The sequence below is a fragment of the Opisthocomus hoazin genome, chromosome 26 (genome assembly GCF_030867145.1).
Source record: "Opisthocomus hoazin isolate bOpiHoa1 chromosome 26, bOpiHoa1.hap1, whole genome shotgun sequence".
Taxonomy (NCBI): Eukaryota; Metazoa; Chordata; class Aves; order Opisthocomiformes; family Opisthocomidae; genus Opisthocomus; species Opisthocomus hoazin.
Genome location: NC_134439.1, coordinates 1643038 through 1655986, shown reverse-complemented (window position 1 = coordinate 1655986; position 12949 = coordinate 1643038). Strand labels below are relative to the sequence as shown.

General features: G+C 53.9%; 1 protein-coding gene across 1 annotated transcript; it reads left to right on the top strand.

The window, feature by feature from the left end:
• The first annotated feature begins 692 nt into the window (after nt 1-692).
• On the top strand, nt 693-12834 carry CCR7 (C-C motif chemokine receptor 7). The gene is made up of 3 exons (XM_009936192.2): nt 693-782; nt 7064-7113; nt 8799-12834. Exons 1-3 carry the CDS (start codon nt 773-775, stop codon nt 9861-9863), a joined length of 1125 nt encoding a protein of 374 aa, XP_009934494.2. The 5' UTR covers nt 693-772; the 3' UTR covers nt 9864-12834.
• Nucleotides 12835-12949: the final 115 nt, after the last annotated feature.

Sequence of the window (12949 nt, the reverse complement as noted above, 5' to 3'; positions counted from 1 at the left end):
GCAGTGACGTGATGGTGGGGATGGCGTGGGACCGCAAAAGCGCAAAAACCTCTTGAGGCAGATGGTGCCCGCTGATACTCAGCAGAGAGTAACGCAAAAACACCCAAAAGCAGAAAGAGGGGGGGAAGGCCACTCACTCGCTTCAGCTGCTGAGAATCTAGAGAGGATGCTGCAGGCGTGTGGGAGAAGGGCAGAGGGATGCCGGCCACCGGCAGTCCCGCACACGGAGATTTTCCATGCGGTAGCTGAACACCGTCCCCAGAGAGGGTCTGGCAGTGGAGACAGGAATCCTCCCCCTTCCCTACAGCACCGGGCTCTGCCGGGTGCTCTGGCAGATGAAGCAGGACCTGCTGTGGAGGGGAGAGATAACAAGAAAGGAGATGCTCTCCGCTCGTCTCTTCACCACAGGCAATTTCTCATGTGTCAGCACAAAAGCAGAACCCACTTTATTTTCCCAAAGCGTGCGTGTGTGCAGCCCCAGCCACCGGCGCTGAGGAAGCACCTGAGCAGCCCGCGTGTCTGCAGCGGCGCGGCGCAGCTTTCCTGTGCTGGCGCGAGCTCGAGGAGGAGGAGGAGGAGGAGGAGGAGGAGGCTCTACTAAATGTCAGTGACGCCAGGACGTGTCGTGAGCCTCTTGCAGAGGGGCAGGAAGTATAAAAGGCCGGGTTTCCCAAAGAGGGTCTCTGGCGGGAGCGGCGGCGCGTGGAGGCTGCGCTGGACCACGCGATGCTCTTGGCAACCTCGTGACTTCACCTCCGTCTGAAGCCAGACCATGGATGGTGGTGAGTACCTGCTCCGCAGCCTCTGGCTTTGTCTTCAGCTTTATCAGTAACACCCAAATTCATGCCCTAGGACACAGGGATGAAGCACTTTTTGACAGAGCATTTAAACAATACAAAAGGCTTTCATCTTCCTAATATTTACTATTAAAAAAAAAAAAGGCAAAGTTCTCTTTGACAAGCTCAACAGACTCAAATCAATTACTTCAGAAACAAACACACACAAAATAGGCTTGGAGGCGACTTCAAGGGGCTCTTCTGTCCCAAAGCAAAGGTACAAATTATGTGAGAAGGGCTCCTTCTCCTCCATGATCTTAATAAAAAATAAGAGAGACAATGCCATCTCCTCGGCAATATTTTAATTCAGTGAATAAATCAAAGAATTAGGAGCAGCATATCTGAGTTGATCGTTGGCTGTGTCTCTCTCGTCTTATGCAAATTGTTTCTATTAATGAATATCTTCACTGCAGCAACCAAACTTTGCTGCAAAAAATGATGGGTTTGGGTTTGCTGAGAGCTGGACCAGCCCCGAGCCAGCGCACTCGTAGGGGTCCGATGCCACCGCTCCCCCCGTCGCCCAGCACGCAGAGGAGGGCGAGGAGGCGGGAGAAGCACCTGCGCTTTGGCACATCCCACCCCATTCGCCCCGCAGGCACAGGGCAGTTGGCTTCTGTTTCTTGCTGCACGTTTCAGACTTTTTCTGCCGGTTGCTGTTGCTCTTTCACGCCCGGTGCTCTGCAGGCACCGGCTTCCAGGAGCCGGCGCAGGTGGGCGGCCGTGGGACAGGAATGGCGCCGGGGCCAGAGCTGATAAAAGGCAGGATCCTCTTTCTTCTAAGACTGTATGATTTACTCCTTTTTCACTTCTTTTTATTGCTCACATATTTGCAAACACTAATCCCAGTGTGGCGGAGGGAGGTGCAGGGGAGAGGGACAAAGGCAACAGCTCAGGTGGGTAAGTCAGTGTGTAACCAGACTAACCAAACTGGGTCTACCATACGGGCAGGACCTCGCCGTGGCGGAGCGCGCGGCCGGCGCGGCAGCGGGGATGGTGGGAGGGACGGGGCAGCAGCCGGGGCGCCAGCCCAGCAGAGCCTTGGTCCCGGTGTGAGGAACTGAGCCTTGCAGCAGGGTGCAATGGGAGGCGTCACTGCCTTTTCCCGGTGACATTTTCGAATCAGAGCTCTGAACTCGGTGGACGCGAGAGGCTTCCCTGGGCTGGGAGGTGCAGCCCACAGAGCTGCAGAGAGCCTGCGAACGCACCGAGGTCTGAGCACCCAGCTCCCCCCCGGCGCCTTAGACCGCAGCGCAAGCGTGGGGGCTGTCGCCCTCTCCTTTTCTGAAGAAATTAAGGTGCAAAATCTTAAAGTGATTCACGCAAAACCGCACAGAGAGCTAGTCTGGTGCAGCTGGGAAAATCACCACTTCGCTTCGTATCTCTGCCCGCTGTTTCAGCCCCCAGGCCAGCGCTCCCGCTCCCGGCAGGGATTGCTGGCTCGGGCAGAGGGCTCCGCGGCCGCGGCCGAGCGCGAAGCCGTGCACAGCGCAGCCGGTGCTCCCCGGCGCTGGGCAAGGAACGGGAGCTCGGGGTCTCCCAGCCCCGTGCCACACTGGGGAGAAGCAGCCGGGGATGCAGCAGGGAGCTGGAGGAGGGGGTCCCGGCAGGACCCCCGGGCAGAAGCAGGGACGGGGCAGAGGGAGGGTCCCCCCGGACACCTCCTGCCAGCCTCCAGCGATCACCGGCTTAGGAAATGCCTGAGTTTGGAATCCCTGCATCCAAGCCAGCCTCCACGACCTGGCTGGCCCTCCTCGCCACACGCCGCTCTGCCCTCCGCACCATGGTGTGGGTGCTGTCGGCTCCTTGTCGGAAGGGGCTCAGTCGTAGGGGGGACAGCTCTTACTCTGACTTTAGCTAATTGGTAAAGGTTAGTTATGACAGCAAAGAGAAAGAATTAACGAGAATCTGACAAGAAGAGTATGAGAATGTTCCTGCTTTGGGTTTTTTGTCCTACTATTGTATTTCAGAGGAATATTTCAAAATAAATACTTCGCTGCACTGGAAGATGCACAGCATTATTGCTTTTTTAAAAGCAGTTATGTAGGAAATCTGATTGGCTTACTTAAGAATGAATGTTTTAACTCGCTTATCTCTGCTTATCTTGTCTTTCGATTCACAATTTCCTAAAAGAGGTGGAGGCAGATAATTACTAACTTTCTTCTTCCACAGACCTATGAACACATGAAATCAAAGCATGACTTTGGGTCTGTTCACTCCTGAAATGATGGCATCCTTCCTCTGTCAGTTGTGAGAAGTCGAGGGGAAAGGAGGGGGGAGAACAGGCTCTGAGCAGTTAACTGCCAATAGTCATTATATCATTGAAGTATGATTAATTTTTCTCAGAAATATCCGGTTCTTTCCCCAAATGCCTACTATACTGATGGTGAAGAGGCACCAGAAACCGGTACATGTTTCAAGATATAAACAGCACGTTACTCACTGCCTACCCATGTGCTGCGGTGCTCGAGACTGAAACTTCTGCTCAGCAGTTCTGACCTAGAGCAGAACATTCCTTCGCCAGGAGGGTTTACCCAGAGCAGGCTTGCTCGGCTGTGCCAACGCTCCCTGAAGCATTCCCGACTCTTGCTTTGCCCTCGGGGGGTTCCTCAGCACCCGCAGAGACCTGCTCGGGTGGGAGCGGACCCAGCGCTGCATCCCGCAGGATTTTGTCTGTCCAGTCCGTTTCAACCCTCCTACACAGTTGTGTTTCTGCTCCTCTTTCCTCCTCTGGGTAGACAATCTGCTGTCAAGTGTTTCTCACTGTCAGAAGCTTTTCTGGGTGTACCTGGGGGATTCACTGCTACTGCGGTGTCTTATCTTGCTAAAGATTGGTCATTGATGCTGAGGGAGATTCAGATAAACTGGAAGGGATTCATCTGTCCAAGCTTACCCACCCACGCTTCTGCCACGGCATGGCATGGCCTGCGCCCCAGGTCCCTCCCCACGGCAGCCGAACCATGCCTTAAAAACACCATTTCTTCCCCTTTGCTGTTGAGGGAGCCTGAGCAGCTCCGCAGCTGCCGAGGGCTGGAGTTCAGCAGGACGAATCCCACCCCTTGTGCTTGCTCTGTGGAGGAAGATTTTCAGAACTGCTGGGCTGCTGTCCCCTCTCCTGCACGCCCAGCCCACCACCAGCAGCGGAGAGCAGACCCCTTCCCTCGCCCGTTCGCACGTCTCCTGCCCACCCTTCCCAGGTCCCGCGGGACAGGAGGGTGCAGCGACGCAGAGCATCGCCGGCGTGGGGGCTGCCGCTGGGCTCTGTAACTCGTCTGACTCATTTGCAGCAATGGGGTTTTGTTGTCTTTTTATAAATGAGGTTTCTAGTTCAACAGCTTCTGGGGACTTTTGAGAGGGGGGTTTTTCTTAATATTTTGAGGAACAAAACTTTAGGAAAATACCCACAGCAGAGAACTGCTACAGGAGGGAAAAAAAAAAAAAAGTAAAGCAAGCTACCTAAAATTGCCCATTAAACTCCAGAGCGTGTCTCATTTCCTCCCTGCAACTCATCTGCTTCTGCTCCCCCCGCCCGCCGCCCCGGACCCCCACGGGCGCTGCCGGGAGAAGCGAGTCTCGTCCCGGCAGCCCGAAACCGGTGACGCAGGGACTGGCTCAGCCGGGGCGCGCGGGACCACGAGGCCTTTGCAGATGCGTGAGCCGAGATGGGGGGACGAAGAGGGGGAGAAACAGGGCAAGCTTGTTTGACATTTGACATTTAAGACACTTGAAACAGCAAAAACAAAGCGCAAAGATCTTCAAAGGAATGATACTTCGCCGAACTGTTTCAGGATCGTTAGTTGAGTCACTTTACCAGTCCTATTTCGTTAGACACTTTACAGCGTGCTAAGAGAAAAAAAAGAACAGGCAGCTCCCCAGGGCTGCGCGCTCCTGGCTTCTCGGATTAACCAGGGGCTGGGCTGGTCCCGGCGCTTGAAGGGGAGATGCAAAAACAGCAGGGGAAGATGCTACGGTGCTCGGGGGCAAGCGGTCCGGGCTGGCCGTGCCGGGCATTGGGCAGCCCCGTGCCCTTCGCATGGGATGACCGAGAAACGCAAACCAAGTGCTGCTGAGAGCAACGCACCGCTGGAGTGGGGTTCAGGTTGGTGCCTTTCCTCTGCGAGTGGCTCTTGTCCCCTGCCTCCTCTGGACACAGCCTCTGGGAAGTGTCTATGAGGCCTCAGCGCAGCCCGGCGCGGCCGAGACGGGCCAGCAGCGGGGGTTATCGCCCGTCAGCAGGCGCGGGCAGACGTCAGCACCAACGCCCGGAGTCCCCTGGAAACCAGGAGGAAAAGGAAATTAAAGACTGCACATGCCAGGGCTTTTAGCAGAGGTCGGGGACCCCACGCCTGGGTCCCAGGCAAGGAAGGCGATTACAGTCTAGGCTTGCTCAAATTCACCCAGCAGGTTTAAGTGGTTTGGGCTTTCAGCATGTTTCCTGTGTGTAAAATGCAAAAGTTACCTCAGCAGCGCGAAGGCAGAGATGTCCCCACCAGATGCTCACCAAACCCCTTCCTGCAGCCTGGGACTGGTCAGAGTGGAAGCCCGTGGACAGACAGAAGACACAGAGAGAAGCATTCAGCCAAGCTCCCCCCGCTCTCCTCACGCCCAGCCTTGGCACTCCATTCCCGGCCGCTAACTGCGCCAGCGACGCTCCCGACTCCCCCCGTGAGGGTCCAGAGGAGCGGCGTACGAATGTAAATAAGCACCAGCTGCACGAGTATGAAAGATGAAAACCAGGGAGGAAGGCGAGGGACCACTTCTGCAGGACACAGCGGGAAGCTCACGAACAGGCTCTGGGGGTGGGAAGCGTGAGATTTTTTCACGTGCGGCTGAGGATCTCTCACCCACACATCGCCACTCGCACACAAACACGCATCTCCAATCGCAGATACCAAAGTAACCGTTGCTGTTGGTGGTGATGCCGCTGCCTGCGACTGAAGCAGGGTCACTGGCGCAGCGTTGGCGTGACCTGACACAGCGGGAGTCCATCGTCCCGCTCCACTGCCACGCCTGGACAGGAGACTGGCAGAGAGGGAAGGGCGTGAAGGAGCGGAGCGGAGCTGTGTACTGCAGCCTGCCGAGCACGAGAGGGGCAAAGGAGTCAGACAAATTCGCGGACAGACCGGGAGAACGCCATACGCCCCAGAAGAAACAGGTGGCTGAAAGCCAAAGGCATCTCCTGGCTCTGCCCCAGCCTTGCTCAGTGAGCCTGGACCACATCAGCAGCAGGGAGTTGATCAGCAGGCGGTTGGGCTAGATGACCTTTAAAGGTCCCTCCCAACCCGAACTGGTCTCTGACTCCACGAGGCGAGGGGCTGCGGCGCGGGGGACGAGCCAGCGCCTGCAGACGTGGGCGGGTGAGCAGCGGGATGCGCAGCGCAGCCGCCGCCAGCTCGCCCTCCGGGAAGGCCACATCTTCTGCGCGCGCCGGAGCGGGCGGAGGCGAGGGCTTTCTCACAGGTGCCAGATCACCTTCTAGCTCGAGCAGCTTTCAGTCGCAGCTGCCCGAGGTAGATGCTGGTATGTGCTTTAAATAGAGCAAAGCAAAAGCTTTCACTGGCCTCTATGCCCTGCTAACCACAGCAGGAAGAGCTGCTTGTCTGAGATTGCTCTCACCATTATCACAGCTGGCTCTGAATTTAGCTTTTCCTCCCAGCTGTCAGCATCCAGCATCTCCACATCCAAAAGCAGCAGAAGCCAACTCTGACATTTAGAGACGAGCAATAAATCTCCGCCAGCTCCAGCCTCGTGCATCCTGCAGGGAGCTGAGCCTTCCTGTTCGCAGTCCAGCACCGCGCTCTCAGGCAGCAGCTGGGCCAAGTTCACTGCACTCACAGCCGTATGTTTGTACACGGGCTGAGCGTGCTACATCCTCACAGCTCAGAACAGGCACAGCAGAGAGGCTGCTGGCTGTAGGGGAAAAAAAGGGTATAAAATAAAAACGGTTACACTGTGTGCAGGTGAATCATCCTTAGCTATCAGCCCTTAGAGGTGAAACCGGAGGGGCCAGACTCCCGAGATTTAATCTGTGCTCTGACAGTAAATTGTGATGTGACCCTGGGTGATCCTGTCGGCATCCTCATCGGGTTTTAGTTTACTCAGCTGTGGGGAGCTTCACAGGGTTGAGAATGCCATGGTCAAGTATGCTACCACTGCTTTTTCAAAGTGAGCATCACATGGAAAGCCCCGCTGAACTGCGAACACTAACACAGTGTCCCCTTCTTCCACAGGCAAGCACCTAAAGGTCACCCTGGTTTTCGGCCTTCCTCTGTTTTTTCAGGTAAGAAGTTAAAAACAACCTTGTTGAAATCCAGCTGCATTTGTGTGGTGGGTAAAGAGAGATCTTGAAAACTTAGATAGGCAAAAAGCAGCCCCGCAGAGCCCTGCAGAGCGGCGTGGGGCCAGGGCTGCCCGCAGCGGGGATCCGGCTCGGAGGGAGGTGGGCGGCGAGACAGCAGCGCAGTGCTAAAGCCAGAGAAAAAACAAACAAAAGGAGTGAAAACAAAGAGAGAACAGAAACCATGACCCACACTGCGATTTTCAGATGGCCCGGGCTGCTGGGACCGAGTCCCACTCCAGCACCAAAAGGAGCCGTTTCAGGGAAGACGAGAGCATCCTGCGCCGAGTGCTCGTGAAGAGCCAGCTCCCGGCTCCTGCAAGCACGCGGTCAGAGCGCGGGGCCGCAGCCGAGGTCAGCGCTGGGGAGCTGACGGGGCCGTTCCTGCCCCGAGGAAGCCCGGAGCGGGAAGGAGGACGCGAAGCACCGAGCTGTGCCGTGACCTGCTCCTGAACCGCGCTCCCACAGCCCCAGCGCAGCCGTGGCCCCCAGCGCGGGCTCGCCAAGCGGCTCCGCAGAGCAGGGAGAGTTTTGCAGCCCGTTTCTTTTCCCTTTCACTTCTGGTGGCATGCCTCCAGATAGCAGGCAGGATGTGGTGAAAGCCAAGCCTGCCGGAGCTGGAGAGCGCGCGAAGATACTCGGTGATAACAGGCAGAGGTATCCAGGGGAAACCTTTCATCTCGGTGCAATGGAGAGCAGGTACTGGAGACTAATAAGTCACAAAAAAGCAGGGCACGGATACCACAAGCTCACTCTGCCCTGTAGGTTATGGCAGTGTAGGAAGATGAAACAAGAATAATCAGAGCTTACATCAGGGGCAGGGGCCTGAATGAGACAGCGGCAACGTGTCCGCGCCAGCACGGCAGCAGCTTCCTGCTCCCCTCGCTGCGCTTCCTCCCCGTCTCATTGACACCTCTGTTAATTTAGCAGAGAAAACAGCCCGGCGAGGCCCCGGCTTGGCCCTCCCCTTGGCCCTTTGCTCGCAGGGCTGCTCCAGCCGCTCGGCGGGCTCAGCCCTCGCTGCGGGCACGGGGCGGCAGGACCAGGCAGCCCGGGACACCGGTGCTGGCTCTGCCAGGTTGCTGCCGGTCACAGACACAACCGCTGCAGCCCTCTTCTAGCACTGTCACGAGTGAGAAGGGGACAGGAGCATCAGGAACATCTCAGACTGGAGAAGGGAGGGAATACTGAAGTTAGAAAACGCCTAACGAGTAGAGTCAGTTAAGAGGAAACGTCCCTGCTGAGAGGAGGAGAAGGCTGAAGGATGCGTTACTTTTCCCATTTTCTCCGACAGCTGACTGTGTACAGACAGCTGTACGTGGGCCCCGAAACACTCTGGAAGGCAGCCACACATCTGAGAGTCTGCAGGTGTTACTTTGGCTGAGCACTAAACATTTCTGGTGGAATTCCCACTCCGAGCCCCCAGAAAAACCCCAAACCCCACAGAGACTTATGGGAAACGTTTTCAGCCACGAGACCTTGCCAGCTCTGTGCGTGATGTTGGCATGAGCCGACACTTGGGAACTCCCTGGGACTTCTCTGCAGCTGGGTACTCCTGCCTGCCTCGCAGGCCAGCGGCAGGGCCCAGGACCTGTCCCAATGCACTCTGCTTTTCTTCCCCGTTCTAGTTCTGCACTGGGAACAATGTCACCGATGACTATGACTCCAGCATCACCATCGACTACACCATGTTTGAGACCCTGTGCGAGAAGGAAGAAGTCCGTAACTTCCGCGCTGCCTTCCTCCCAGCCATGTACTCCCTCATCTGCTTCACAGGGCTGCTGGGGAACGGGCTGGTGATGCTCACCTACATCTACTTCAAGAGGCTCAAGACCATGACGGACATCTATTTGCTGAACCTGGCACTGGCAGACATCCTCTTCCTGCTGACCCTCCCCTTTTGGGCCACAAGTGCAGCCATGCACTGGCTTTTTGGGGAGTTTGCCTGCAAAGCCGTCTATTGCATCTGCAAAATGAGTTTCTTCAGCGGGATGCTGCTCCTCCTGTCCATCAGCATCGACAGGTACTTTGCCATTGTTCAGGCTGCCTCGGCCCACCGCTTCCGTCCACGGATGATATTCATTAGCAAGGTCACATGCATCCTCATTTGGCTCCTGGCCTTCATCCTCTCAATCCCTGAGCTGGTTCACAGCGGTGTAAATAACGCAGCCAACCATCCCCGTTGTTCCATCATCGCTAATGACTTGCAGACCTTCAACGCTGGCATCAAAGTGTCCCAAATGGTTTTTGGCTTTTTATTTCCTCTACTGGTCATGTCTGTCTGCTACCTCATCATCATCAAAACATTACTGCAGGCCCGCAACTTTGAGAAGAATAAAGCCATAAAGGTCATCATTGCCGTTGTAATTGTCTTCATTGTCTTCCAGCTGCCCTACAATGGCGTCATGCTGGCCAAGACCATCTCAGCCTTCAACAACACCAGCTCGTGTGAGGAGAGCAAGAAGCTTGACGTGGCAGACGATGTGACCTACACTCTGGCCTGCTTCCGATGCTGCCTCAATCCTTTCCTCTATGCCTTCATCGGCGTCAAATTCCGCAATGACCTCTTCAAGCTTCTGAAGGAGCTGGGCTGCCTGAGCCAGGAGCGCCTCTGGCAGCTCTCCACCTGCCGTGAGAGCAAGAGGTTTTCCTTCGCCATGGAGACAGAGACAACCACCACCTTCTCCCCATGAGCTGAGCTCCAGGCAGGCTTTGACCAAGCTGAAGGCTGGAGCAGTTTCGTACACTTCCTCTATTCTGAACTACCGGTAGAGCAAGACCTGCCACTACTGCAGGACAGGCAGCTGTAAGAGGGAAACCCAGGAGCCTTCCCGTATTTCAGGCAGCGAGCACTGCTGGCCAATACTCCCATGGATGGAGAGACTTCAATAAAGCTGTGACTAATAGCAAAGCAAGGGAGGAGGAGACTGGTGAGTCGAGAATTTATCGTGACATTTCACCTTTATTTTAGTCTTTCTTAGTCAAAATGAGGAATACTCAAAATAAAACATTTTCCCTGAAAGTGATAAAATACCAAGAGAAACGGACATGTGTGCAACAGAATTGCTTGTTTTAGAGCTGAACATCCAAGGGCACCATCTTTGCTTTGAATGTTGCTTTGAACAAGACTACCTATTGCTCTTCCATACCTACAAAACCGATGCCCACTGCACTGATTCGGTCTTCAAGGCAAAACAGCACCAGCAGCCTCAGGCTCCAAGCCCAATCCAATCCGCAATACAAGCGGTGAAGTATCCTGGCACACAACTCTCTGCTCTGCCTTCCCCCACCAAAAGTGAGAAACTTCCATACTAATACTAAACCCGCACATGTGACATGCATAGTTTCAATAACTTTGTATATTATTGTGGCAACTCGTACATTTGTCAGGAAAAGTACAAATTCCCCTTCACTTCTGCCTGTATCTGGTGTTCCACCTACAAAGAAGGTACATCCTAAGGAGCACAAGTTATTCCATCCCTACATTGTCTCGAATTCTTTAGAAATGCTGCTCCAGTCTGGAAATAAAGTCTCCTTTCGCTTCTGAAAGGGAATCTGCCTGCCCAAGGCTGATGCGCGGGTAGCTAGCACGGCTCAGATTCAGACTTCTTACCCAAAGACAAATTAGTTACAAGCTCCAGATAACCAGTGTCTTTCCAATCGCCAAGCATACAAACATGACCTAAGAAACAGATACTTCTGCACCAGTCCAGCCAGGTGCTTAAAATCCCTTTTTATCACTCAGCCATCCAGCCTGTCCCAAGGTCACCCTTAGCCCTGACGTGACACTTCACTCTCTCACTTGATATAAAGCACAGGTTTTAGTGGACTAATGCCAGAACCCTCAGAATTTTAAAGATTCAAGCTGAGGGCAAATCTGTATGCATTTCTTAAGGCGAAACACTCAAATTCAGGGTATAGCTGTGGCCATGCTCCAGCCACTTCAGTCTGCCAGTATCTGAAGCTTGCTTGTTCCCAGCTTCACCAGCCGCTGCAGACGCAGGCTGCTGGTTTTCATCTAAGCGTGGGGGCCTTCTGCACTGTTGCTTGCTGACCTCAAGAGATAAACACGAATGTGGGTTTTCCCCTCCCTTCCCAATCAACGTGTCATTCTAGAAGGACTTCTGAGCTGGCTTTGAAGTCAGATACGTATTTCACTCATAAGCTACCAAAAACATGTTCGCATTCACGCTGTCAGTGCTAATAAAGACGCCGTTCGCTGTGGTTGGATTTAAATGCAAGGGACAGTGACGTGTTGAAGACTACTGCCAGGGTCACATACTTGAAAGGAACATGGCAGCTGAACAACAGATTATTGTCATGTAAAATCAGACCTTGAACAGAAGCCCGGAATGTAATGCCAGTTGTTCCTTTATTGGGAGAAGGAAGATTTCTCTCGACAGATGAGCACCCGGGGAACTGCTGTCATGGGACATCTGAACGTCAGCTGGGGAGGAGCGGCTGCAACTGTTTGTGTGCCTGGCGTGGACCTGCGTGCTCTGATCCCCACGGCACACAGCTCTGCCCAGAGCCTGACGCCAGCAGCCAAAGGTCTTGGCCCGGAGCGGCTCCTGGTGCCGGGCAGGAGCGGGCCGGCTTGGCGGAGGGCCGGCACCTCGCCCTTGGAGCAGCGGTCACACGGGTCCGTGGGAAGGCGTGCTCCAGGGGACAGAGAGAGCAAAACACACCGACTAAAGAGACAGTTATACGTCTTTCAATACCACGCGTGGATCCATTAGGAGTGATACAGGGAACTCTCTGGATCATAGGCTGAAAAACATTGCTTTAGAGACAGGAGGATTAAAATCAACCTTGCAAGGAAAGAATTCAGTTAGCTGGGTTTGAGACAAGGTTGTCAGTTACATAGCTGGCTGCCGTCATGATTAAATAAATTCTTCATAAACGATTTGGCTCTGGGTACGGGATTTTGCCAAGAGCTGGGATTCAGGAAGAAAGCACATTCTGCTCCGCATTGCCCGTCTGTGCTGAAGTACAACCTCCTCCAGCTGCCCAACGCATTTTCTTCTACAATGCCCACGTAACGTGTACAGAAGTGCTGCTTCTCCGTCGTATGAAATGGGGGGTTACGACTGACACCGAATAGTCATTTATTCTCGGTTTGTTCCCATAGTCCTTACTCAGGCAAGACACTCAGCTAAGGAGAACTTTGCCAGAGCAAGGAATACCCGAGACACACGGTTTCCTTAGTTTTCTTCATCAGTAACCATGTATTCTTAATGTATATTCATATATGTAAAGCTGCTTTACACAGAAAAAGTTATGTACGTGAATGTACCCTGAACATACACTTCCTTAAAACTTCTTATGCAAAAATACATTCACCCAAACTACTTCTAGCAAGGAAAATTGCTTCCCCAAATCACGCAATTGCACTTGTCTCTGGTTTGCTAAAGCCATTCCCCTTGTACAGGCTGAGCAGCCTGCAGGTCTTTATCGACTAGATGTGTATAAACGGGAAAACATGCAGCTGCTCCTACACGCATGAGATACTGAAAGCATCCTCTGGGACAGATGCCTCCGGTGCCTCCTCGGCAAGACAGCAGTGGCTTCATGGCGGTTTTTCTTAAATTTAATGGACAGAACAAATCTGCCACTTCTTTAGATGAATCTTGTTAACATTGGCCTAAGACCCTAACTTGAGATTCCCCACTGAAGTCTGAAAACTGACTGTATTTTGCTATTGTGGAAAATAAATTATAACAATTTTTAAAAACACCCTTGGTTTTCCATTGTATTTCCTCCACAGGGTGCATCTCCT